Raw genomic sequence first — 24,667 nt, 5'->3', positions numbered from 1 at the left:
GTGACAAGGGCAGTTTTTGGATGGACCATGAAATGCTTCTAAAGTAGCCAAGAATTAACTCTCCTTTTTGTTTCATAAGTATGTTACCACCAAGGTGACTTACCCAGTGAAGTCAACTGCATAGTGTAATCACATTATTTATACATTTAACTTATATGCAAATATAATACATAGGACTCTACTAAAACACAGCAAGAGTGAGAGAAAAACAGCATTTTACATAGTGCACACACATTCAACCGTCCTTTTCAGTGAGTCCCAGGCAATGAATGAGATTAAATCTGAAGTGGTTCATATTGAAGAAAGCTATTGAAAGAATATGGAGATGATTTTAAGGGTTTCCTAGTAACTGATAGATGTTCAGATGGCTTAAAAAAAAAAAAAAAAGGCACAAATCCCTGGTTAGATGAACAGTTTTCTCTAATGCTTACCTATGAAGAAGCACACATGGTTATCTACATCCCCAAGAGTATTCTTGTTTTAGCCAGCCTCAGGGAACGCATTCTTAAGTTAGGCAGTCGAACACGATAGACTGGTACCAGACAGGCAGTCTGGCATTGTGTCTTGATCACATCACCACCCAGCTGGGCCTACTTCTTTAGCCGGAAGTACCTCTGGGATGCCAGGGGCAGGAGGCAGTAAGGAAGTGGAGGGAGGGGTCAAGCGCCCTGAGCAGTCTGCTGCTCCGGAGCAGTCCACTTTTATTTAATATAATGGACTCTACTGTACTGGAGTTTGATTTCACATGAAAATAGGGTTAAGAAAAGTTCGAAAACCACTGGGTTAGACAGACTCTAAGGTCTGGAAAGACGTTCAAATTGTATATATTTAAATCACAGTATCTCTGAGTATGTTTTTGGCAATTTAAAGTCTCTGAGAAGGTTTAAAAAAAAAAAAAACAAAAACCCACAACTAATTTCCTCAAAAATTGAAATGGAAATATAAATAGGTAATGTCTCAAAACTTTGCAAATGAAGGCTGCAGGCTGTACTGAAGAGAAAATAAAGGAATTGAAATAAAACGGCTGACACATCTTTTTCAAATGTCACATTTAATGTTTTCACCACTGTACTTCAAATCTACATTGTACAAAGTGACCAGTAAGTGTGCCACGGTAATTGACCAACCTCTGAGATTGTACCTTTCACACCAGTGTCTTCTTGGGCTCTTTTGATACTAAACACGTTTCTCATTCAAGTGAATTGAAATGCTTCAGTTGGGTTGATTCTCAGGAGCCTCGTAAAAAGAAAACAAAGATATTGCACCATCTTTGTTTAGTAATTCAATGTTTGTTTCTTTCACAGCAAATAATTACTTCATTGAAGTTAAAACTTCCAAACATAACTTATTAATAGTCTTCAAATTCAGCTCAGATCACTCAAGATGAAAATACTCTGCTAAATACAGATAACTTACAATAACTTTAACAGTTAATTGTCCATAACACACACCAAGGTTTTTTCCTAGACCAATTTTAAGACGATCCGTTAGTATTCCTTGTACAGGTGAAAAACGATCTTCAATTTTCTTGTCTTTTTATTTTTAATATAAAAGTTGGAAGGGACATTCAAGTTTCAAGTCTCCACATTGAACTTAAAAAAAAAAAAATAGTCATCATCAGCATGTGGAGGTAAACAAGCCAAGTTGTATAACTCCAGGAGGTAGAGGCCTTCAATTTGTATTCATATATACATATGCACAGAAGAATTCAGTGTTCCAACAGAAAAAAAAATTTGTCAAAAAGTAATAAGTTATTTACTACTGTGACATTTCAAGACTCCCACAGCTTTGCCTAAGGACACAAACACATTTGACATAATTCCCTATGTGCCTTTTTTTGTGGCTTAAAATTTTTTTAAAATTTGTTTTTATCTTTATTTTTTTTACTGTCCAGTGCAGGAAAAGTCTCACAAAATTTCACAGACCTAAAATGTGCAAGCTAGTTCTCTCTCTATACAGCAATGTTGGGATTCTTTTGAAATTAGCCCAGAAATGAATTATTTACACACATGAAAGATGCATGCTTGGGGATTCTTTTATGTAAGAAAGAGCAGAAAAACTTCTAATAAAAATAGATTAAATATATATATATATATTTATACTGGGTAAGGAAAACAAAAGTTTAGTCTCTCCTAGTCACAAACTCATTCTCTCTACCCACAACATTGGATTTTAGACAGCACACATCACCGTCACGGCTCTAATGAGAAGCTAATTATAGGGCTTGATCATTAGGTGGCATGCCCCCCTCCCCCACCCCCCAGGTGCAGCCACGATCAGCTCACGTGGCTCCATGATTGGTCGCAGGCAAGGTTTCTAGATTCTTTTGTTTTAGAAAACCCCAAATTTTCAGGAATGGCTCAAATATCAAAAGGTATGACTGTCCTTTGTGTGTGTGTGTGAACAATCTCACTTCATATTTTTAAAAAGGAAAAACAAAACAAACACAACCCCCAAACCCCCAAATTTGGTTCAGTTCTCTCGGTCGGAGGCGAGCCACAGCAGCCGCACTAAGCGCGAGACGTGCAGCTCTGGGTGAAATCGCTCCTAAAAGCACAACCACTGCACAAGGTTAAAGTCTAGTAACGCTTCTAAATAGAATTCCTATCATACAAGTAGTGGTTGTTAATTTAAAACTTCATTAGTAAAATTACAGTACAAGCATGATTAACCTCCAGAATTGCAAATCCCAGACTCCAGTGGAGCGCTACACAACATCTTCAGTAGTACATTATCTTCCACCGTCACTCCCACACCAGAGGAGACGGGGGCATCTCAGACGGCTGAGCGACAGTGGAACTGGAAGAGAACGGAGACACGGTGAGCGGGCTGCAAACGCCACAGAGGGCCATTCACGGCTGCCTGTTCCCCACTTCCTCTAAAAAAAATAGGGTCAAGTCCACTCCTGGAGTTTTACTTCTTTTCACTTCTCTAATGGTGCATCTGTCCACCTCCAGAGGATATGGGGGTGAATAAATGAGTCTGTGTAAAGTGTTTTCCATGGTGCCTACTTCATAATATGAATGGAAGCTATTATAAGTAATAATGCCTATAATCAATTGGGAAAATAACATTAAAGGATACAGAATTATCCACTTAAAAGTAGCTTCTCAGAATAAGGTTATTTTAAGTGGGGACCTATTTTGAATGAGCCTCATAAGCATTCTTTTATCAAGTTTTAATTGATAATCATTTAGCACTTGTTATCCACAGATCTGTTTTGTCATTATTTCACAGGCTTGTCTAATGTTGCCAACTAAGATTATAGACTTGAGGAGGCTGGTGTCACTCTGCTTCCTTGGGGCCCAGGATAATGAATAACTTGCACCTGAAAGGCATTAAAACACCTGATTGACTGGGTCACTGACTCTTAGGGAAAAATTTAAAACAGTAATTTAAAACCATAGAGAAGTAAAAATGCAACTTCATTCCTTCTTTCTACAGAAGCATACATGGAAGGAATGAAAGATGACTTAAAACAATTCTTGACCTTGGTTCAATAAATTCGATCCCCTTCAACACTATATCCAGGCCACTTAAAAGGAGGAAGTGTGAGGGGAAGGGAAAGAGAAGCGAGGAGGAGAGGAAGAAGGAGTGGGAGAAGGGCAAGAAGAGCGTGGCCTCTCAGATCAAAGCCCCCTACACGCTGCTCTGTGACATCCCGGCCAGACCTGTGCACCCTTATCCTTTGCCCCCCGGCCTGATGTGAGCCTCTGTCAACAGAGGGCGCTAGAGGGGCGCTGCAAGGCCGCAGCATTAGGAAGCGGCTTTCCTCCAGCTTCCGGTGTGCCTTTTCTTTTTTTGAAGGGGCTTTGGTCTACCCAACTTTCTCTGCTCCCAGCAGGCTCTCTGATGCACCAGCTCAGCCCACCCCTTTTGAGAGTTTCTTCACCACCCTCAATGCTGTGTTCCTGTGGCAGCTAGCTGCTCTCCAAAGAGATCCAAATCTTATTAGCCTGGGGTGGAGGGGTTTCCTCTGAGTTCTGTTTCTTTCTGTTCACTCTCCCTTGGTCCAGAGGGAGTGCTTGCTTTTCTGCATTTGCTACTTCGGACTCCTCAGCATCCTCTTCCATGCCTTTGAGTGATTAGCCATCTTTTCCTAGTTAATGCTTGTTATTAAATTTTCCCTGTCGTATGACTAGGTGGGTTTCTTTCTCCTGGTGGACCATAACTGATACAAGGAGTCAGGGAAAAGAAATGAAGGAGGAAAGGACAAACACAGAATGAGGCTTGCTAGGTTCTAAGGAGGTTTATAGCTCTTGAGCCAATCAGACTGTTGGCTTCTCTTCTAAATAGGATATATCAGCAGTCCACCTATAACATATGCTTTTCTTGCTTGCAGTTATCATTAAGGTGGTGGGGATGGCAGTGGGAACCGAGGTGACCACGTCCAACTCCAGCACAGTGGCTGCTGCAGAAGGAAGATCCCCACACACTTGATCAGGCAGCATAATGGTCATCTGGGGAAAAACTGCCAAGGCAACCACAGTGAGCTGAAGCGAGAGTGGAAACACATGTTCACATTTTACATGTGCTTTTGACTAAAGCCAAAACTCATAATAGGAACTTTCTGTTGGACCTTTTCTTCATGTTATCTAATCTAAATAAAACAAGAAATATGCTGAATAACAAACTCACAGTGGCATCTTTTTAATTCTAATAAGGAAGTTAGAGTTACATATAGTTACCTAATAAAGCTCTTAAAAGCAGCAGACTGAGGGTTGATGCAGAGAGGCACTCTGTTTCCTTTCTGCTGTTCCAAAATGAACTGGTGAATGATTTCTGTGGAGAAAACAAACATCATACAACCCATGCCAATGTGCAGGCCTGGGAGCAGTGGATTCTTGGGTTAACTCTAGTCAGCATCTGAATGGCGCTTCCTAGTGGTTTAGTTAAATCAAACACACACGTCATCTCTCAGGCAGAATCCAGTGGAACTTTCCTGAAACCAAGACGACAGGTGCTGCTAAATGCAGGCCAACCCCCTCAAAGTGGCATTACAGGGGCTGGAAATCCCACCCGTGGGAGGTGTAAAATTGCGTATAAATTTGAGAGTGCCTCTACTGGGTTGGCATTATAAATGAACTCTTCTAAACTGCTGGTAATTAATGCCTTTTTGAAAATCACTTAAAAAACTTGAGTTGGTATTTAGGTACATAGTTTCAGGCTGGTCATTTTGGGGACAATTCTTTTCTAAAATGTCCTACAGCAGACACTCAGAATTTTGGATGTCATTAACCTCCACCCCAACAGGAGATCATGTCAGGAAATTTTATGATTAGACTATCAGAAATCCCCTTCTTGTCATCATCTAAGGAATGATTCCCTTAGTGGCTGTTTATTCTTTTTAAAGCTTTGCATGTTATATAAAAAAGTCCAATATGTCTCATTCCATGCAATCACACTGAGTGAATACATATTAAATATATTGAGTCACAGTAAGTCAGCTTTAAAAACAAGAACAAAATGTTCATTCCTCTGCCAGACCTTCCCTTGGATATAAAATCAATGTTTTTATAACACACATAGCTTTCTTGGCTTATATACTCTGGACAAACAGCTATATGCAAGTCTTTAAAAATAAACATACAAAGGAGCTTTGATCATCATCCAGACCTCAGTTTTCCACAGTCACATAACAGAAAATGTTATTATAGTCATCCCACCTGGCGGAAGGCCAAAAAACACACTCACCTTTAACCTGTCGAACAGAACTGAGGTTCTTCTCAAAAGTGTCATCGAATTTGGGGTTGGTGACGGGCTCAAAGTCACTGGTATAAACTCTTCCAGTAGAGGTGGAAAAGCAACATTTACACATACACGTGTGATATCGTAGTCGCCCTTCATCTAGGTAGGGGTGGGCTAAGGCATCCTTAGCGGATATTCTTTTGGACTGAAATCAAATTGAGAGACCAGCACATCAACACTACAGATAAACAGAACTGTCCATACAGGGTCTTTCATGAGCCACAGTGGCTGCTTTACACAACTTACACTTAATTTACAGTACATCCTACATAGAGGGGTGGCTGCAGATGGTTGAGGGTAAGAGGATAATTGAATTTAGAGGCAGGTAATAAAGCAGTAGAGGGAGTTTTTGACGTAAGACAAGAAGCTACTGTTATAAACCACCACACGCAGCCAGAAAGCACTTAGAAATGACTCTCTGCTAAAATCCTGAAAAGTTTCCTACCTTGAAATAGATGTGTGCAGGGTCAAAAATGATAAATATCATGACATTTAAATATGCAATGCTTTGGAAGGGGTACATTTACATTTTAAGTAACAGTTGTATTTTCTAAATATGTTTCAGCACTTAGAAGAGATGTGATCATGGTGGCAATTTTACAAAGCAGCTTGAAACTTTTATCCTCCTGGGTACCAAATCAACTTGAGCAAAAGCCTGACTGAAAGCTGCTGGGGTTAGGCAGCAGCTAATAGCCTGCATGCCATGTTTTGATATCCATCCCAGTGAGTATCAGCAGCCTGGGGTTTTCTGGCACTTCAGATCAGAATACTGAGTGTACTAGATTCCAGTTACATATATCATAAACTTTCAAACTCGCTTCTCCATGAGAAAAGAATAAAGCTGTCCCTTCTTGTAGCTCAGTGGACATGTCAGTACTACTGAGAGAAAGTGGATTTTAAAGGATTTAAGGATGACTCAGTAGTAGAGAGTAGAACACAAACTGACCCTTTGCCCTGCTTCCAATCTGCCAGCACTTCACATGACACAACTAAGAAAGAGAAAACCATTTGCATTCAAACCCGAAATAACTGGATCCTCCAACTGATTCTGGTCCCTCAAATAATAGAACGTTAAATATTCCCCTAACCCTGGATTCCCTAGAAAAACATGTTATCTCTGAGTTTTTGCTATGCTATATTAAAAAGGCACGTCATGACCTTTTGGGATACGGTAACAAGAGAAATCAGCTGCTGATCTACCAAGAAGAGTTGAATGTAAATCTTACAACCCGGTTTTGTTCCTTTTGCTGTGTGTTGTGTTTTGTTATTTGGTGACATAGCCTTTCTGAAGTCTGACACTAACATGCTTAGCAACTAAACCTTTTCTTTTTTCCTAAATGAGTCCAACTATTCCCAGAGGCTCCGCTGGGATCAAGGTCTACTGTCAGAACCAAAAAATACAGGACAGGACACCTTGCCTGGGTCTGGACCCCTCTGAGTCCATAGCATCTCCAGCCAGTCTCAGGTGCAGGGTCGAGAGCTCTTTGGCTTTTGCCCATTATCTGGGTACCGGCCAAGTCTATTTCTGTTTCTGACTGAGCATGGCTGATTGTGTCCAAGCTGGTGGCAGCAGTGATTAAATCTGGGTTTTATCATACAACCTTGCAGTCATTTCTGTCAGGGGCAGATGTCAGAAACTGGGTCCCTGTCAGCTGTGAACCAGCAGATGGAATCTGGTTTCACTGTTAAGTCTTTTGTCTGGGGATTCTGATATTTCCTAAGATTTCAGATGCATACCTGAAGAGATTTTGGTGTTTTCCTAACTATGGATGGCATGCTCTGTGTCTGTCTGTCCTGTGCACTAGTACCAGGTCCTCTGACGTGTCTCACCTTACAAAAGAAAAGCCTTTGAGCGAAAAGCAAATCAAATCCCTAGCATGCAATGATCAATTTTCATTTCTCTAAACAAATTAAAGTCTCTTTGGGACTTCTGAAACAAAGTTAAAGAAAGGAGACTATCACTTTGTAAGGGTATGAACACTGAAAAACTATCCTGTAAAAATGAAGTGAAAAAAAATCACAGAATTTCTCAGATTTAATAGTGATGTTCGTTTGAAGTATCTGATGTTGCATAATTATGTCCTCTATGTCTTAATTACATCTTGTTTCTTGATCAATGTTTGTAATAGGTATGGATACTTGTTTTTATGCGATTCTGTTGCTTTATCAAAATTGGATCTTCTAAGTTTTGAATAAGAGTGATAAAATTTTCCATTTTACAAATATAAATGGATGTACTTTGTATACTTCTGAGAGGAGTTAATACATCATATTATGAGATCTCTTAAAATCAAATGGAGCAAACTCCTATTGCAACTGGCTTTTAGAAACAATAACAACATGTTAAAGGCTATAAAAAGAAATGGAAAGATATCAAAACATTATTCTTCCTTATGAATGAAGTATTTTGGCTCTTTAGAAATTTTTTCTTGCTCAAGTTGTAACTCAAAAATTAAAAAAGCATTAATTGTGAGTTAAAATAATACTATTACTTAATTACTAGACCACAAAGTAAGCAAAATATTTCTCATAAACAACTTAAAAGTTTTCATAATTGTATACAAGATGACTCTTTGGACAAATCAGTATGAGTTAATAGTTAATAAAAATTTAAATACACCCACCTGCTTTCTTTCTGATTTTACTGTCATGTACAAATAATGCTAATACAATATTCTGGTTTCTATAAGTTTTAGGATTTCCCCTCATAAAAAGCCTAATCATTTTGAATTTTTTTCCTACTGGAAAAATTATTTGTTCAACTAAATTAGATAAATGACAATAGGTAATGTGTTTCTAAAATGAAATTTGTTTTTTGTATGTTAAAAATTCTAAAGACTTAATGAGTCAACTTAAAATTTAAACTCCTAATTCTTAGTTAACATTAAGACCTTACTAATATTGAGTTAATATGTGGTCTTTGGATATATGGGCAACATAATTTTAATATATCTAGGCTCTTAATTAATATATTATTTAGCAGCCATCAACAAACAGTTAAAAAAAAGATGGCAAATACCTTTGAGTTAAAGTACATGTGTATTTAAAAAGCATAAAAGAATGTGTGATGAAAGAAAGATGTGTGTGTTAGAAAACAGATATGCTTTTGTTCATTAAGAGAAAAAAGTGAATAACTGTCTAAATTCCTAATAATAATTGTTGTACTTTTAAAATATTGCTTACAACTGTTTATTGTGTTTAGATAAATTAAGGTTTCTGGAGATTTGTTCAATGTCTTCACTATTTTGAGGTAATAATTCATTACATCTTTTAAAGTTATTTATTGTACTCCATCCTTTTCAGTACTGTCGGTATTATTATAATAAAAGAACCAGTGCCCTTTCATCTTATCATCCCCTGGTTGTTTCTGCTTTTTCCTTGTATTTGCCTAAAGGCTTCTGCTACAAGATAAAGATCAGGAATAGAGTCTTCCACATGAACCATCACAAGGATCTCCGTAAAGAAATGTTATCAGGCATTCCTGACTATCGTTCTTTGGGGTACAAACTCATGGGTACAGCTGATTATCATCACCATAGTCAGCCACGAGGAGCAGACATGAGGTAATAGACTGCTTAACCCAAGACCAACAAAGTAAGAATCAACTACTTCAGATTAAATGGATTAAATAAACTTATTTAATTATGGTTAATGTTCTATTTTAATGGCTTTAAAAAAAATCTCGTTTCTTTCTTTCTAATGTATCACTAACTCTCAAATTTAACAGGACAAAATCAGAATGAAACATTCTTTAAGCTAGATATGGAACTCTCATAACTACAAAGAAAAGAATCCTTAATAAATCAGTCATAAACTAAGTTCAGTAAGACCCTGTCCTCCTTACTAGATAAATCAAACCTCCTTTTTGTAGATAAATCTAATTTGTAACTATGACCACACCACAAGTTTCACTTAATTAAGTGTGACAACCCACCGTTGAAGAATAAAGACTGCATTTCACATGCAGAACTGGTATCTGAAAGGCCTCTGTGGAGATGAGCGTGGCACCCACTCTGTGGCTTGGGAAATTGGGCCCTAGAGCTGTAAAGACTATGAGCTCCCAGCAGGTCACAGTCATTAATAAACGTGGGATCTCAGAGAAAGGACATCTTACAGCTACAGGAACTGCAGGTAAAACCTGGGACAGGTGAATTACATGGTTCCTCATCTTAATCTAAGTAGAACTAATAAAGAGAGTAACATATGCTTGACACATAAAAGTAAATTTAACCTCAGGGCCTTTAGAAAATCCTCTATGGGCAGACAGAAATTACCTCTGAAACCTGAAATTCATGTGCCTCTAGTTTTGTTAACCATACAAACGGTCTTTATGTATTAATCAAAGTCTCCTGTGAAAGCTATACAGATAAACTTGCCAAATAAAATATCAAACTAATGACACTAAATCACCAGCTCACTCAGCATGTGGCTGAAACTGTCCTTAATGGCAGGAACTTGACCACAGGGAGGGGCTGTGCCAAAGAACGGCCACTTTGTCTTGCTTCCTGATCACTAAGAACCTCACATACCAAAGCAAACAAACAAAAGGAAAACACCAAACAAAAAATCCACTTTGTACCACAAGATGTGACAGAAATAACTTGATCACTCTGATTGGTTCTTGTTCAGCCACTCAGTTGTGCCTGACTCTTTGCTACCACATGGACTGCAGCACGCCAGGCTTCCCTGTCCTTCACCATCTCCCAGAGTTTGCTCAAATTCATGCCCATTGAATTGGTGATGCTATCCAACCATCTCATCCTCTGTTGTCCCCATCTCTTCCTGCCTTCAATCTTTCCCAGCATCAGGGTCTTTTCCAATGAGCCAGTTCTTCACATCAGGTGGCCAAAGTATTAGAGTTTCAGCATCAGTCCTTCAATAATTATTCAGGACTGATTTCCTTTAGGATTGACTGGTTGGATCTCCTTGTAGTCCAAGGGACCCTCAAGAGTCTTCTCCAACACCACGGATCAAAGGTATCAGTTCTTTGGTGCTCAGCCTTCTTTATGGACCAACTCTCACATCCATACATGACTACTGGAAAAACCATAGCTTTGACTAGACAGACCTTTGTTGGCAAAATGATCTCTCTGCTTTTTAGTACACTGTCCACGTTTGTCATAGCTTTCCTTCCAAGGAGCAAGCATCTTTTAATTTCATGGCTCCTGTCACCATCTGCAGTGATTTTGGAGCCCAAGAAAATAAAAGTCCTTAATGTTTCCATTGTTTCCCCATGTATTTGCCATGAAGTGATGGGACCAGATGCCATGATCTTTGTTTTTTGAATGTTGAGTTTTAAGGCAGCTTTTTCACTCTCCTCCTTTTACCTTCATCAAGAGGCTCTTTTAGTTCCTCTTCACTTTCTGTTGTAAGGGTCATGTTATCTGCATATCTGAGGCTGTTGATATTTCTCCCAGCAATCTTGATTCCAGCTTGTGCTTCATCCAGTCCAGCATTTTGCATGATGTACTCTGCATATAAGTTAAATAAGCAGGGTGACAATATATACAACCTTTATGTATTCCTTTCCCAATCTGGAATCAGTCTGCTGTTCCATGTCCAGTTCTAACTGCTGCTTCTTGACCTGCATACAGGTTTCTCAGGAGGCAGTAAGGTGGTCTGGTATTCCTATTGCTTGAAGAATTCTCCAGTTTGTTGTGATCCACATACTCAAAGGCTTTAGCGTAGTCAGTGAAGCATAGTAGATGTTCTTTTGAATTCTTATGCTTTTCTATGATCCAACAGATGCTGGCAACTTGATCTCTGGTTCCTCTGCCTTTTCTAAATCCATCTTGAACATCTGGAAGTTCTCGGTTCACATACTGTTGAAGCCTGGTTTGGAGGATTTTGAGCATGACCGTGCTAGCATTCTGGTCCCCCAAATAAAAGAACCCTGTTTCCTACAGATCTGGACTTTCTAACAAATCATTTTTATCCCTGATCTTTGTTCTAACCTTTGTGGATTTAAAAATTAGTGAGAAAGTTACTGTTTTCTCACTGTGAAAAAACCAGTATAAACCTAATTGGTAATTTTGTGGGTATTTTTTCCCTTTTAATATCTGTTGTGTTTTGTATTTGGTGACTTCCATGTACTCTTGGCAAGTAAAATTTTTCTTTTCTAAACGCTTCCATTTAAAAAAATCTTCTTTGACAATAGTTATTGGCACAGATGTAATAAATATCCTTCAGATGAATGAATAAATGAAGAACTGAACTTTGCCTCAGAGGATTCAAGTCTAGAAATGGCATTTAGAAAAGCCACCATTTGAAATGCTATGATAAACCTAGACAGCATATTAAAAAGCAGAGATCCTACTTTGCCAACAAAGGTCTGTCTAGTCAAAGCTATGGTTTTTCCAGTAGTCATGTATGGACATGAGAGTTGGACCATAAAGAAAGCTGAGTGCCAAAGAATTGATGCTTTTGTTTTTCTTCCCCAATTATTTTTATTAGTTGGAGGCTAATCACTTTACAATATTGTAGTGGTTTTTGCCATACATTGACATGAATCAGCCATGGATTTACATCTGTTCCCCATCCTGATCCCCCCTCCCACCTCCCTCTCCATCCCATCCCTCTGGGTCATCCCAGTGCACCAGCCCCGAGCACTTGTCTCATGCATCCAACCTGGACTGGCGACCTGTTTCACACTAGATAATTTACATGTTTCAATGCTGTTCTCTCAGATCATCCCACCCTTGCCTTCTCCCATAGAGTCCAAAAGTCTGTTCTATACATCTGTGTCTTTTTTTCTGTCTTGCATATAGGGTTATCGTTACCATTTTTCTAAATTCCATATATATGTGTTAGTATACTGTATTGGTGTTTATCTTTCTGGCTTACTTCACTCTGTGAATTGATGCTTTTGAACTGTGGTGATGGAGAAGACTCTTGAGAGTCCCTTGGGCTGCAAGCAGATCCAACCAGTCCATCCTAAAGGAAATCAGCCATGAATACTCACTGCAAGGACTGATGCTGAAGCTGAAGCTCCAACATGTTGGCCTCTTGACGCAAAGAACTGACAAACTGGAAAAGACCCTGATGCTGGGAAAGATTGAAGGCAGGAGGAGAAGGGGATGACAGAGGATAAGATGATTGGATGGCATCACCTACTCAAAGGACATGAGTTTGAGCAAGCTCCGGGAGTTGGTGAAGGACAGGGAAGCCTGGCATGCTGTCCATGGGGTCACAAAAAACTGGACACAACTGAGTGACTGAACTGAAAACCCAGAGTAAACACTTCCTTATGCAATACAATGGGCAGATTTTTTTCAAATAATGCTAAAAAATTTTCCCCTAATTTAGACTGGTGTCAAACTCCTTTTACAAATATTGAGATAAATAAGGATGATGCCCTTCCTTCTCTCTCTTCACCTAGTATTATGTGTCACTACTCGAACTTCTTTGTGATGGGGGAGCATGATAAACTTCAGCCCTCAATTATATGAGTTATCTTCTTAAAAATCATTATTTACATTGCCCATCTACTCAAAGCCAGGATGTTTTTCCTAGAACACATTTTTAATTCATTAAAATAATATAAAAACAAACACTACTTACTGGATCAAAGACCAACATCCTACAAAGGAGATGAACAGCTTCATGTGTAGCCTGGCTAGACAGGGTATAAAGCACAGGAAGAGATGGCTGCAAAAAAATAATTCAAATAAGTGAGTGAGTCTTTGTGTAAGTAGATGTGGGATACAGCCGATGTATGACAAGGTACGTACCCAGCTCTAAAGGTGTGCGCAGAGAAATCTCAACTCAAAGGAGGTGAGTATTCCCCTCATTAACCAGTCTTCACAAGCAACAACTGACTTTCAGTGCATAATTTATATTGCATGATTACCCATTGAAGGTCAGAGCACAAAAGAGCCTATGAAAACTGAAAGGTAATCCTGCAAATATGAAACCCCTAATTAGCCTTATATTATACACGCTTTGGCAAAGGAAGACCAAACATGCCGAGGGATGGGAAAAAAGATTTACAACCCTGGCCACTTGCAAGCGAACTGTGCAAATAAGCATGTGAACGATGTCTTATGTCAACGTTATCATAAAGTTGCTAAAATGCTGAAGGAGCTTTAGGATACTCAGGAGATTACAGAGTCTTCTAAGAAAGTATGACATTGCTTTTGCAGGTTCCAGCCGTACTGCCTTTAGCACTGATTACTCACTCAATAATTGTCTTTTGTATTAATCAGGGGCAGGTATATCCACAACCTGTATCTAACCCTTTTGCACTGAGGCAGGGAGATGATTCTAATGAGCCTAGAAGCCACAGAGCTTATAAAGCAGTTATTTTGCTGCTTGGCAGATGAATGGTGTCACTGCTCTGTCTCTCACTCAAGTGACACTGAAGGGTCCCCTTGTATCTTGATCACAGCCTTAGAATTCTGCTATGATAACTACTAGCATCAAGTATTCTCTGTATCTGCCTCCTTCCAACAGTTAAGCTGTACAGGAAAATCCAACAAGAACAAGACGACACTTCAGAATCATCAGGGGGTAATTATTCACCTTACAAATGTTTTCTTGGGATCACGAGTTAACAGGAGATAAAAGGAGATGGAAGTTCTACTTCACTAACTAGATCAACACATCTGAATCTCAGTTCCCTAAAATGAGGAGGTTGGACTAAACAATCTCTGAAGTTTCATTCTAACTGTACAATACTTGATAGGATCACCACAGATAAAGAGGACTATGCTCACAGAACTCATAGAAAATTGGCATTCAGATACATGTAGACCAGTTCACTACTCCTTGGTGCATTTACCAAGGAGTAAATATCTAAGTCTATGGCAGCTCTAAAATTATTTGTATTAGTCAAGATGAGGGGGGGTTGTGGACAGTGTGGGAAAGAGGTTTTAACTTATGATTTAACTTACACATATTTTCTGTAAGAATTTTTTTATTGTGTAAAATGAAGTCATTTGATATTCCTGAAAGATTCTGATTCTTGGTTTAACTGAATAGTTATCCTCTTTTTTACTGACTTGTGTAGGTTGGCAGCCAAATTCCAGCCAGTTTCTACTGACCAAAATGTCTCCCCATAAGCAACTCTTTCCCTTCCACTCTCAAAGTGAATCTACCCCTCATTCCATTTTTGTGGTGGAGGCAGGTTATAGCTTAAGGAAGGGAATACTAATACTAATACTGGAATAAGTACTAGAAGATGTGGCTTCAAATTCTAACTCTGCCATCACTAGACTCAGGTAAGTGACTTGCTTTGGCTCTCATCCATTAGACTACACCAGTACAGACCTGCCTACCTACCAACATTGCTGCTAATCCTGACATCCACAAAGTGCCAGGTCCTGGGCCAGATGCTGAGACAACAAAGATGATTAACACCTCTCTGGTTAAGGAAAACATAAGAACAAGCAGTTTCAGAGGTCACTGAATAGAGGATCTAAGACAAATTAGAAGGCAAAATTTATGACCAGAGGACAAATGGATATGGGATGGAGACTTTGTGAAAATCAAGAGTGGATGTTTAAGGCTACCTGAAATATTACAAATTCACCCTCCCCCCAATATTATTCTTCTTTATAGAAGTACATTCCAACAAATACACTAAAAATAATCCTAAGTTTCATTTCAGCCTTAACAGTCATTTGATATACTTTCTCCTTTTCTGTGTTTTTATATGCATGTTAAAAAGAGGCCCAGAGAAAAAGAAGAGTCAGTTCAGCCGTGCCAGTACCTCTCCCAAACGATAACTATCAATACTTTAGCATTGGCTCCACAGGAAAGATGCAATACTACAAATGCTGCATTTCTTTCTTTCTTTTGCTGCACGCTGTGGAGCCAATGCTAAGAAATTTATATTTCTCAACATGTGCAACAGAATCAATTTGAATAAGAGAAAAAATAAGTTTAGGTGCTGCTGTTCAGTTGCTTCAGTCATGTCCGACTCTTTGCAACCCCATGGAGTGTAGCCCACCAGGCTCCTCTGTCCATGGGATTCTCCAGGCAAGAATACTGGAGTGGGTTGCCATGCCCTGCACTAGAGGATCGTCTCGACCTGCGTCTCCTGCATTGTGGGTGGACTCTTGACTGCTGAACCATGAGGAAGCCCTAGAATGCTTAGAAACATGCCTTAAACATCTCCTTTGGAAAAAAGTTTCTGCCAATTCCCCCAATACTCACACAATTACTTTTCTCCCTCTAAAATATATGGGTACATTTTATACAGGTCCATTTCCTATTGTTCAAGTCTGTAAGTCACTCAGGCCAGTAGGAGTGAGCGGGTGCCATGCTGAGTCACGAGGACAGGAAGGGTTATGAAGAGTGCACCAGCGATGACTATGAGTAACTGCTAGTAAAATGAAGCAAGGATGAGCCTCTGGCTTGAGCGAGAGGCCCTAGGTGATAGATGCCACAGTTATCAAGAGACTTCCGAGTGTGGTCACCACAGCAGAGTCAGCCAGGCTGTGCAAGGCCCGTTGGAGACTCCTGACAGTCTTTACCTGGCAGCAGAGAAGCCGGGCTCAGTCGGCAGCATGAGCTGAGCTGCGCCGCACACGGTGCACTACGGTGAGCACTTTGGGGTTATACAAAAGAAACCTCCATCTGAACACTAAGGAGCTTGAGCTGCGTGAACTCTCTAGAGTACTCTCATTCTCTTAACTGGAAGATAAAGTCCCTGACAGGAGCCAGAACTATTTTCGCCTCAGTGAAAATATTTTACTTATTTCTGACACAATTAGCTGAGAACGATCTGAGGAAAAACGAAGCTATAAACCTTATGAGATGACCAAAGGGACTAAGGGCTGGTAGGAGCCTTCTCAATCCTATCAACACGGCAGAGCCTCAACAATCTGCCTTAATAAATTCCTGGGCCATGGCAGCTAAGATTCCCTTCATCCGAGATCCTGAGTTGTAGTTCCGTTCAGTTCAGTTCAGTTGCATCCGACTCTTTGTGACCCCATGGGACTGCAGCACGCCAGGCTACCCTGTCCATTACCAACTCCTGGAGCCTACTCAAACTCATGTCAAGAGTTGTAGAAAAGAGACAATGCATAGAAAATACCAGTGTTTTTGTCTGCCCATTATTTCCTGACCTTAAGGGACCCAACTCCTTTTCTCACTCTCAGATCAAGTGATTCAACTGGGAATTGATTTCAGTCTCCCAACTGCAAAGATGGGCAGAGGGCTTGGCCAATCAAAGGATGTATTCTCCTGAGCACCACCACTGCTTCTAGGATGATGTACATAGTTAAAACAGGTTGGGAACAGTCAATGGGTAATGGGTGGCTAACCTAACACACCCTCCCAATCCTTTTATCCCTTATCTACCCTTAATAACTGGGATAGAAAAGACACTTTTTTTTTTTTAAGCCTTTCTTGCCTTCTGGGAGGCCACATGCCATACAGTTCTGGACAGTAACACATAAGCAGAGGTTTGCTAGGCAGGCTTCTGGGAAAATGTTTGCTTTCCTGAGAAAAGGAAGAGATACTGCTAGTGCTTCCTCTTTGCTCCATTTTCTTGTTTTGAATATGGATATGATTTGTGGACAAGCTAGCGTCGTTTTGTGACTACGAGGCAATAGGCAAGAGAGTATGAAGTCACATGCTAAAGGTGAAAAAAAAAAGAAAAAAACTAGATCCTTGATGACATAATTGAGCTGCAATGCCATCACCAGATTGCCTACCTCTGGGACTTTTTGATATGAGGAAAAAATAAACTTCTATTTCTTTAAATCATTGTAAGCAAGGTTTTTGGGACTTCCCTAAAGCTCAGATGGTGAAGAATCTGCCTGCAGTGCAGAAGACTCAGGTTCGATCCCTGGGTTGGGAAGATCCCCCGGAGAAGAAAATGGCAACCCACTCCAGTACTCGTGCCTGGAGAATTCCATAGACAGAGGAGTCTAGCAGGCTACGGTCTATGGGGTTGCAAAGAGTTGGACATGACTAAGCGACTAACACACAAGCAGGGTTTTCTAATCCTCACGACCAAGTACATTCCTAACAGAATCAGAGACCCTCCAAATATTTTTATTAATCTATCTGGGAAAGCTCTTTCCTGAAGGATTGATATGCTAATAGAATGTAGGCCTAGATTATTGGCTTCATTTTGGCCAACTCATGGGGGAAAGCCTGTCTGAAAATGAAGCCAAAATACAGGAAAACAGAACAGAAGAGAGGCAGATTCCTGGTATGAAATATCATTTGACTACTTGAATCCAGCAGAGCCCAAAGTCAGTGGTAGCTCAAGACTTTTCAGTTATATGAGCCCTAAGTTATGCATCCTTTTTGACTTCAGTCAGCTTTAACTGAGTTTCAGTGGAAAGAATCCTGACTGATAAACCACTTGGAAGGATGTATATTAATCAACCAACATAAGTATATTAATTTGAGGCAGTAATCTGTGACTTTAAGAAGATAGCCAATGAGGTTTTCCTTCTGTATATGTGTATTTTTAAAAAAATCCCAACAAACAATAGTATATATTTCTGTTTGTACAAATATATGTAAAGGCATAGAAAAATGTCTGGAAAGATATTCTCAAATTAATCCAGAGGAGACTAGGATGATGTAGGGGAGCTGAGAATGACTAACTATGTACAATTTTTACTTTACGTGTACCCATATTTACTTGCAAATACACAAACAAAATTTTTTAAAAATCTGCTTTGAAGGTATATATGCCAGGTATTGATAAACTAGTTTAATACCCCTGATACTGGCCAGTAAATTGAACATAACAGATATTGTTACATCTTTCAATACAGAACCTTCCTCTAGGTTGAGAGGAAGGTGCTCTTCTAAGGGAGTCAGCGCCCCCATCATTTCAGAAAGATGTAACCAGCAGGGGGCTATTTAAAACACCAGGACCTACATCTCTAGTAGTAAATTTACAATGACTAGCTCGAGCTAGTTTTAGAAGATAACATGTTTTACCCACTGCCTTTTTTGCCTGTGAAAATGGAAGCTCCAGATTCACGCCAGAATCATAGACAGGGAACTCTAAAGTAAAGGCAACACCTTGATCAAATGTCCGGCAGGTAATCTGAGGCCTGCCAAACTCCATCTGTCACTTGGTCTATCAGTTACGTCAACCAGATCTTCTAACGATCAATCAGATCATCTCAATGCCCATTATAAAAGAAAGCAAGGCGAAGCCTAGGGAAGAGTTGCTGAGGTTCCCTGGCCAGGCCTTCTCCCCTCTGTCTCGGTTTGTTGTTCCTAGGAAAAGTATTCCCCTTACTCACTCTTCACATCATTAAGCTGTTTTGTCCAAAGAAGATTAGGAAAGTGCTTCTAAAAAATGCTGTTAAATCAACAGGGTGGAAATAATAACCATCTCATCTTTCTCAGCAGTGACTTGGCTGGTTGCAAGTAATATTGATCAGTGCAAATCTGGCAATCTCTCTTCATACTTCTTTTCTAACAACATTCACATCTGATTCTGTGTTAGTGGCAAGAGTGCAATAGAAACAGCTTCACATTCCTGGCTGGAATAAGAGATACCGGATATTTTGGCTCAGTATGTGAGAAACGACAGCTTTATACACATATACCAGGTTGATACTAAGGTCAAGGCTCCACCCCCGGTAACTTGTCCCCAACATGGCAAAAACCAGGAGACCAAAGCCAGAGGTCATTTACTAGCAAAGGTGCTACAAAAATACTTTCTCCTGCAGCACTGGGAATTACTATATCCTATTGGGTTTGACAAATATTTTAACATTTTACCTATGGCCATGACATAAAAAAATTAATAAAACCTACATGTAATGTTTTTGTTTAAACATTCTCATCTCGTTATTCTGTGGGAGGGAAACTCTGCCCAAACAGGTGGTGACCAAATACAGGACCCCTCTGTCTCCTCTCACCTGTTTATGAGGACCCCTGAGTATGTGTGCCTTAGCGCCTTCACAAGCCGTCCTCATTGCTTCCAGTGATGGTGTGCCCAAGAGATCTGTGATCAAATCCAACTACGAACAAACAGGAAATACAGATGGTTAGTAAGCTCATGGAAACAACCTTTCATTACTCTTATGTCATAGCCTGAGAAATGAGGACCAAATATGGAGGGGAGCAGAAAACTTAGGAAAGTTCCAGATTAACTGGTAGGAGCCTCTATTTTCACTTTCTGGACTATTAAAAAAAAAGACCAAAAAAACAGAAAAATCTTCAGTTGGGATCTATATGATAGAAATAAAGAAAATGGTTTTGGCCACCATGGCATTCCAAGGTGACAGTAATTTATGAGTCTGTATGTGCCTGCTGTGTGTCTTCGCACCACATATAATCTTTCACATTGGTGAAAAACTGTGGTGCCCAGAAAACTGTGACACTGTGTAAGGCCACGTCTAGTTAGCTGGGCACAATAAAAGAGACCAAAAAAATGGTCTTCTCACAAACAAGCCCTTGTAGATAGCAAACTGCCTTAACAATTTTCTGTAAGTGCTATGATTATTCTAACCCAATTAGCAATGACATCTCATTCTAATTCTTCCAGAATGGAAAATTCTTACAGAGAAAACTTCTTCTCCTAGTTCTGGGATTTCCAAATATAAAGCACTATTTCCTGCACTTAACTAAACCATGGGGTGGCCCTCAGTATCACTGCCCTCCAGGATAATGGAGTTTCTCAAGTGGCTTGTTTTGCATAGAATTAAACATCTCTGTGCAAAAGCTTTCTGGGAAAAGTGACCTGGCAATACTTTTGGACCTCTAATAAACACAAAAGGAAATGAGCAGTTTATGAAAACAACTGGAAATATTGAGAAAGTTGTCTAAAATGGGTCAGATCCAGGCCTCCCTGAGGGCTCAGTGGTAAAGAATCCGCCTGCTAATGCATGAGACACAGGTTTTATCCCTGATTCGGGGAGATCCCACACTCCTTGAAACACCTAAGTTTGTGTGCCACAACTGTTGAGTCTGTGCTCTAGAGCCTGGGCTCTGCAACAAGAGAAGCCGCCGCAAAGAGAAGCCCTTGCTCACCACAACTAGAAAAAAAGCCCATGCAGCAATGAAGACCCAGCACAGCCAAAAATAAATTAAATTATTAAAATGGCTCAGATCTATGGATAAGAAACATTTGAATGAAGTCTGCTGATACTACAGCACATAGGACATGTATTTCTCAAAGAGAAAATGCTACAGCAAATATCTACTAATACTTCCATTTGTAAGTTAGACTCTGTTTTCGTTATAGATCTTGATTTCTCACTCCAAAATACAATGGTGACTGATAGATGTGAGTTCTCCTTTAGTGGCTGCATCAGACTGAGAAACTCAAGACCTATGTTATTTCTCTAGAAAATGAGATATCTGAACCCCGTTCCGGTTGCTTCACACTCTCCTTTGTACATTCTTTTCAGCACTGTCTTCGTTGCTGCGCATGGGTTTTCTCCAGCTGTGGAGAGTGGGGGCTACGCCCGAGCTGTGGTGCTCAGGCTTCTCTTGCTGCAGAGCACAGGCTCCAGGTGCATGGGCTTCAGCAGCTGTAGCTCTTGGGTTCTAGACTGTGGGCTCGGTAGTTGTGGCGCATGAGTTTTGTTGCTCCGAGGCATGTGGAATCTTCCTGGATCAGTGATCAAACCCGTGTCCCCTGCATTAGCAGGTGGATTCTTACCCTCCGTACCACCAGGGAAGTCCTTACTTAAGCTCTTCTGTATGGCAGCTTATGTCCATATGTGACATCATCTTATAGGTAAGGCTGTTAAACTCTACTTTCTAAAGAAATTGAGTAATAAAGTGGATATTATCAATAGTACCCAACATTAGATTTATATACGATAATTTTTTAATCACCAAGATCAATTTTAAAAGATGTAGACTTAAACAAAAATGACTGGATGTATAGCAGGGAAATAAATTTAAATGTTGATCAGAGCATATACAGTTTCTAATGTATCACTTAACAATTCTTGGTAGACAGAGCATAAAGGAGATGGTTTCATTTTTTGTCATGTGCATGAATTATTTACAAAGATACACAGTAGGTAGGGTCATCTTTTCAAACGTGATCAGTCAAATCTTAACACTCTCTTGCTCAAAAACAGCTTTCCATCACACTTTGGACAGAATAAAACCCAAAGTCCTTATCGGATTGCCAAGGTCAGGCAGGCTCTTTTTCTGTGATCTCATCTTCTACACACTCTTCCTTAGTCATGCCATCACTCCAGCACACCCACACTTGTTCCTGCCTCAGAGGGTTCTATTATGTTGGTTGTCCCTTTCATCCCAGGTGTGTTCCTGGTGCCGCCTCCATCCAGGCACCTTCTGGCTGTCCCTTTGCCTGGAATATTTGTTCCTGGTATCTTGCTCCCTCATTTCACTGGAGTCTCTCCTCAAATGTTACTCCCTCAGATGGTTTTTTTGCACTGCTCTGGCTCCATCATCACTCTCTATCCCTAACCTGGTTTAATTCTTTTTGGTAGTATTTATCATTACTTGGGATTATATTTATTTTCTTTAAAAAGATATTTGTTTGAACACATCAGGTCTTAGTTTGTATCATCTGGGATCTTTCACTGCGGTGCACAGGCTCTCTAGTTGTGGCTCATGAGCTCAGCAGTTGTGGCTCACAGGCTTACATGCTCTGAGGCATGTGGATCCCAGTTCCCCAGACAGGGATCAAATCCATGTCCCTTGCACCAGAAGTGCAGAGCCTTAACCACTGGACCACCAGGGAAGCCCCCCAACTTATTTATTTTCTGTCTCACATGAAAGTTTCAGAAAGCTTTATTTACAGCTGTATCCCTCATACCCTGGCACACTGCCACCACCACCATCATAATTGCTAACATTTACTGAGTGCTTACCAGACTCCAGGCCTTAGTTTTGGCTCTATTACTTCATTTATTCTGCACAACAATCCTCAGAACAGTTTAACTTGCCCAGGATTTGACTGACAGCAAATGGCAGAGTAGGATTTGAATCCACCAACTGGATTGTACAGCTTGACTCACCATTGTTACATACTTCTCATGCAAACAAGATTGTTAAAATTTTTACGAATAAAAAATACTTAAGAATTAGACCAAAGAAAATGTGGGTAGTAACGAATTAGTTTATAAAGGCAGACAGTTAGAGTATCACAAATGGTTTCCAACATTTTAATCAGCTTCTGATATTCTCTGCCATATTTAAATTATTTAGTCCAATATAGGTTGGAAAGGGTTCCAAATGTTCGTATTTAAAGAAGTAAACACTCAAATTTATATTCTAAGCACAAAGTGTAAGTACATGAAGTCACCAAATACATTTTCGAGTCAGATCCATTCAGTTAGAAAGAACAGAGGCTCTCAAACCACTGAAGATTACACCTGTGCAAACTGTTACAGCGGAGTCTGCTTGCCATGCATCAGTGCATGTAATAAAGTCAACATTCCCTCTTAATAGGCTCGCAAGCTGCAAAATCAATCTCTCTGTAATCTTCATAACTTTCTGAATTTTAAGTGAACTTGAATTCGCTAAAAGCAATTTGGACAGTACAATGAATAGCCCAAGATGTGCGCAAGATGGTTTTTCCTTGAAATCTGTAATAGAATTGAAAGTTCCTAAAGCCTAAAGTGAAATCATACCTGCTGAATGGGACTCTGTGCCTGAAACAGTATTCTTCGTCCTAGTAGTTCTGCAAAGATACATCCGACAGACCAGATGTCAATAGCATTGCTGTAATGACGGCTGCCCATCAGGATTTCTGGAGCCCGATAATACTGAGTAACAACTTCCTGAGTCATGTGACGGGATTCATCTAATTCTTCCACTCTGGCCAATCCAAAATCACAAATCTAAACAGAATAGATTATCAAAATGTTGTCAAATAGACACATACATTTACAAGTGGAATAGTAGAACAAAATAATAAAAAACTAAAATCTTGATAGACCTCTGAACTTTGCAAAGTTTTCAGTGATACAGGTGGAGTACATTTGTGTCAGTATATAACTTGATATTATTTGGATGAGAGGGAAGAAAGTCTCAAACTTCCATATTTCTATACAGAATTATTGTAAAGACAAGCTTTTCACTTTTCATTTGTTTTTAATTGGTAACTAATGAAACAAACAAAAAGCAATTGAATGTATACTTTTCGGTTCAATGAAGAAACCAAGCTAATTTATTTTCAAGGCTGCTTATGGAGGAAGACAGTATAAGGAAAAAAAAAGATCTCCTGAGCTAACTATGTTCACTATCTTTTTGTTTGTTTTTAGCCGCACTGCATGGCTTGTGGGATCTTTGCTTCCTGATCAGAGATGAACCCCAGGCCGTGGCAATGAAGCCATCAAGTCTCAGCCACTTAGACCACCAGGGAATTCCCATATGTTCACTATCTTTATGGAATATACACAGTAAAATTTCTTCAAAGCTATGGGTTTCAAACAGAGTCCTGCTGAATCCTGAGGTACTTCAGGAGTTCCATGAACATTTTACCTAAATTCCACATGAATCTATAAATATTTAAAATACTAATTCACATTCCAATGTGTGAATATGTCAAAAAGTAGCACACTGTAGAATACCAATGCTAACAGGTCCCTTCATTTCTTCATGCCATAAATATTCAATTAATTGAATGTCTATTATATTTTAGGCAGTATGCTAGAACTTGGGAGACAAAATGGTAAATGAGAAAGACTGGTTGATTTACCTACAAACCTAGGAATAAATCTTTTCTTGCTCTTTCTGTTTATTTTATGTCATTAATTTATTTATCTTTGGCTGCGCTGGGTCTCTGTTGCAGCACACAGGCTTTTCTCCCCTAGTCGCGGAGTGTGGGGGTTACTGTCCGGTGGCAGTGTGCAGGCTTCTCGCTGCAGTGGCCTCTCCTGTTATGGCACGTGGGCTTGGTTCCCCTGCAGCACGTGGTATCTTAGTTCCGGGACCAGGGATCGAAGCCATGCCTGCGTGGGCAGGCAGATTTTTAGCCACTGGACCACCAGGGAAGTCTTGC

General features: G+C 39.8%; 1 protein-coding gene across 3 annotated transcripts in view; it reads right to left on the bottom strand.

Annotated features, from left to right (window-relative positions):
* Positions 1 to 1,034: 1,034 nt before the first annotated feature.
* The window catches only part of NLK (nemo like kinase), a 123,666-nt gene continuing 100,033 nt past the window's right edge, over positions 1,035 to 24,667 (bottom strand). The window contains exons 6-13 of one of the 3 annotated variants that reach the window (XR_011492145.1): positions 23,295 to 23,504; positions 19,593 to 19,694; positions 13,309 to 13,395; positions 7,486 to 7,578; positions 5,695 to 5,893; positions 4,689 to 4,782; positions 2,673 to 2,799; positions 1,035 to 1,592 (exon numbers count right to left, since the gene is read on the bottom strand). Coding sequence is in view for 2 of the 3 variants with exons in the window: in XM_020884783.2 (XP_020740442.1) it covers positions 2,745 to 2,799; positions 4,689 to 4,782; positions 5,695 to 5,893; positions 7,486 to 7,578; positions 13,309 to 13,395; positions 19,593 to 19,694; positions 23,295 to 23,504 (840 nt within the window). In the remaining variant the exon portion in view is untranslated. Of the gene's footprint in view, positions 2,800 to 4,688; positions 4,783 to 5,694; positions 5,894 to 7,485; positions 7,579 to 13,308; positions 13,396 to 19,592; positions 19,695 to 23,294; positions 23,505 to 24,667 lie in introns of all 3 variants that reach the window. The other 2 variants (XM_020884783.2, XM_020884784.2) reach the window with 2 other exon arrangements.

Source organism: Odocoileus virginianus, chromosome 17 (genome assembly GCF_023699985.2).
Source record: "Odocoileus virginianus isolate 20LAN1187 ecotype Illinois chromosome 17, Ovbor_1.2, whole genome shotgun sequence".
NCBI classification, from domain to species: Eukaryota; Metazoa; Chordata; class Mammalia; order Artiodactyla; family Cervidae; genus Odocoileus; species Odocoileus virginianus.
The sequence above is the reverse complement of the archived record's forward strand: the minus strand, read 5'-3'. Positions and strand labels throughout refer to the sequence as shown.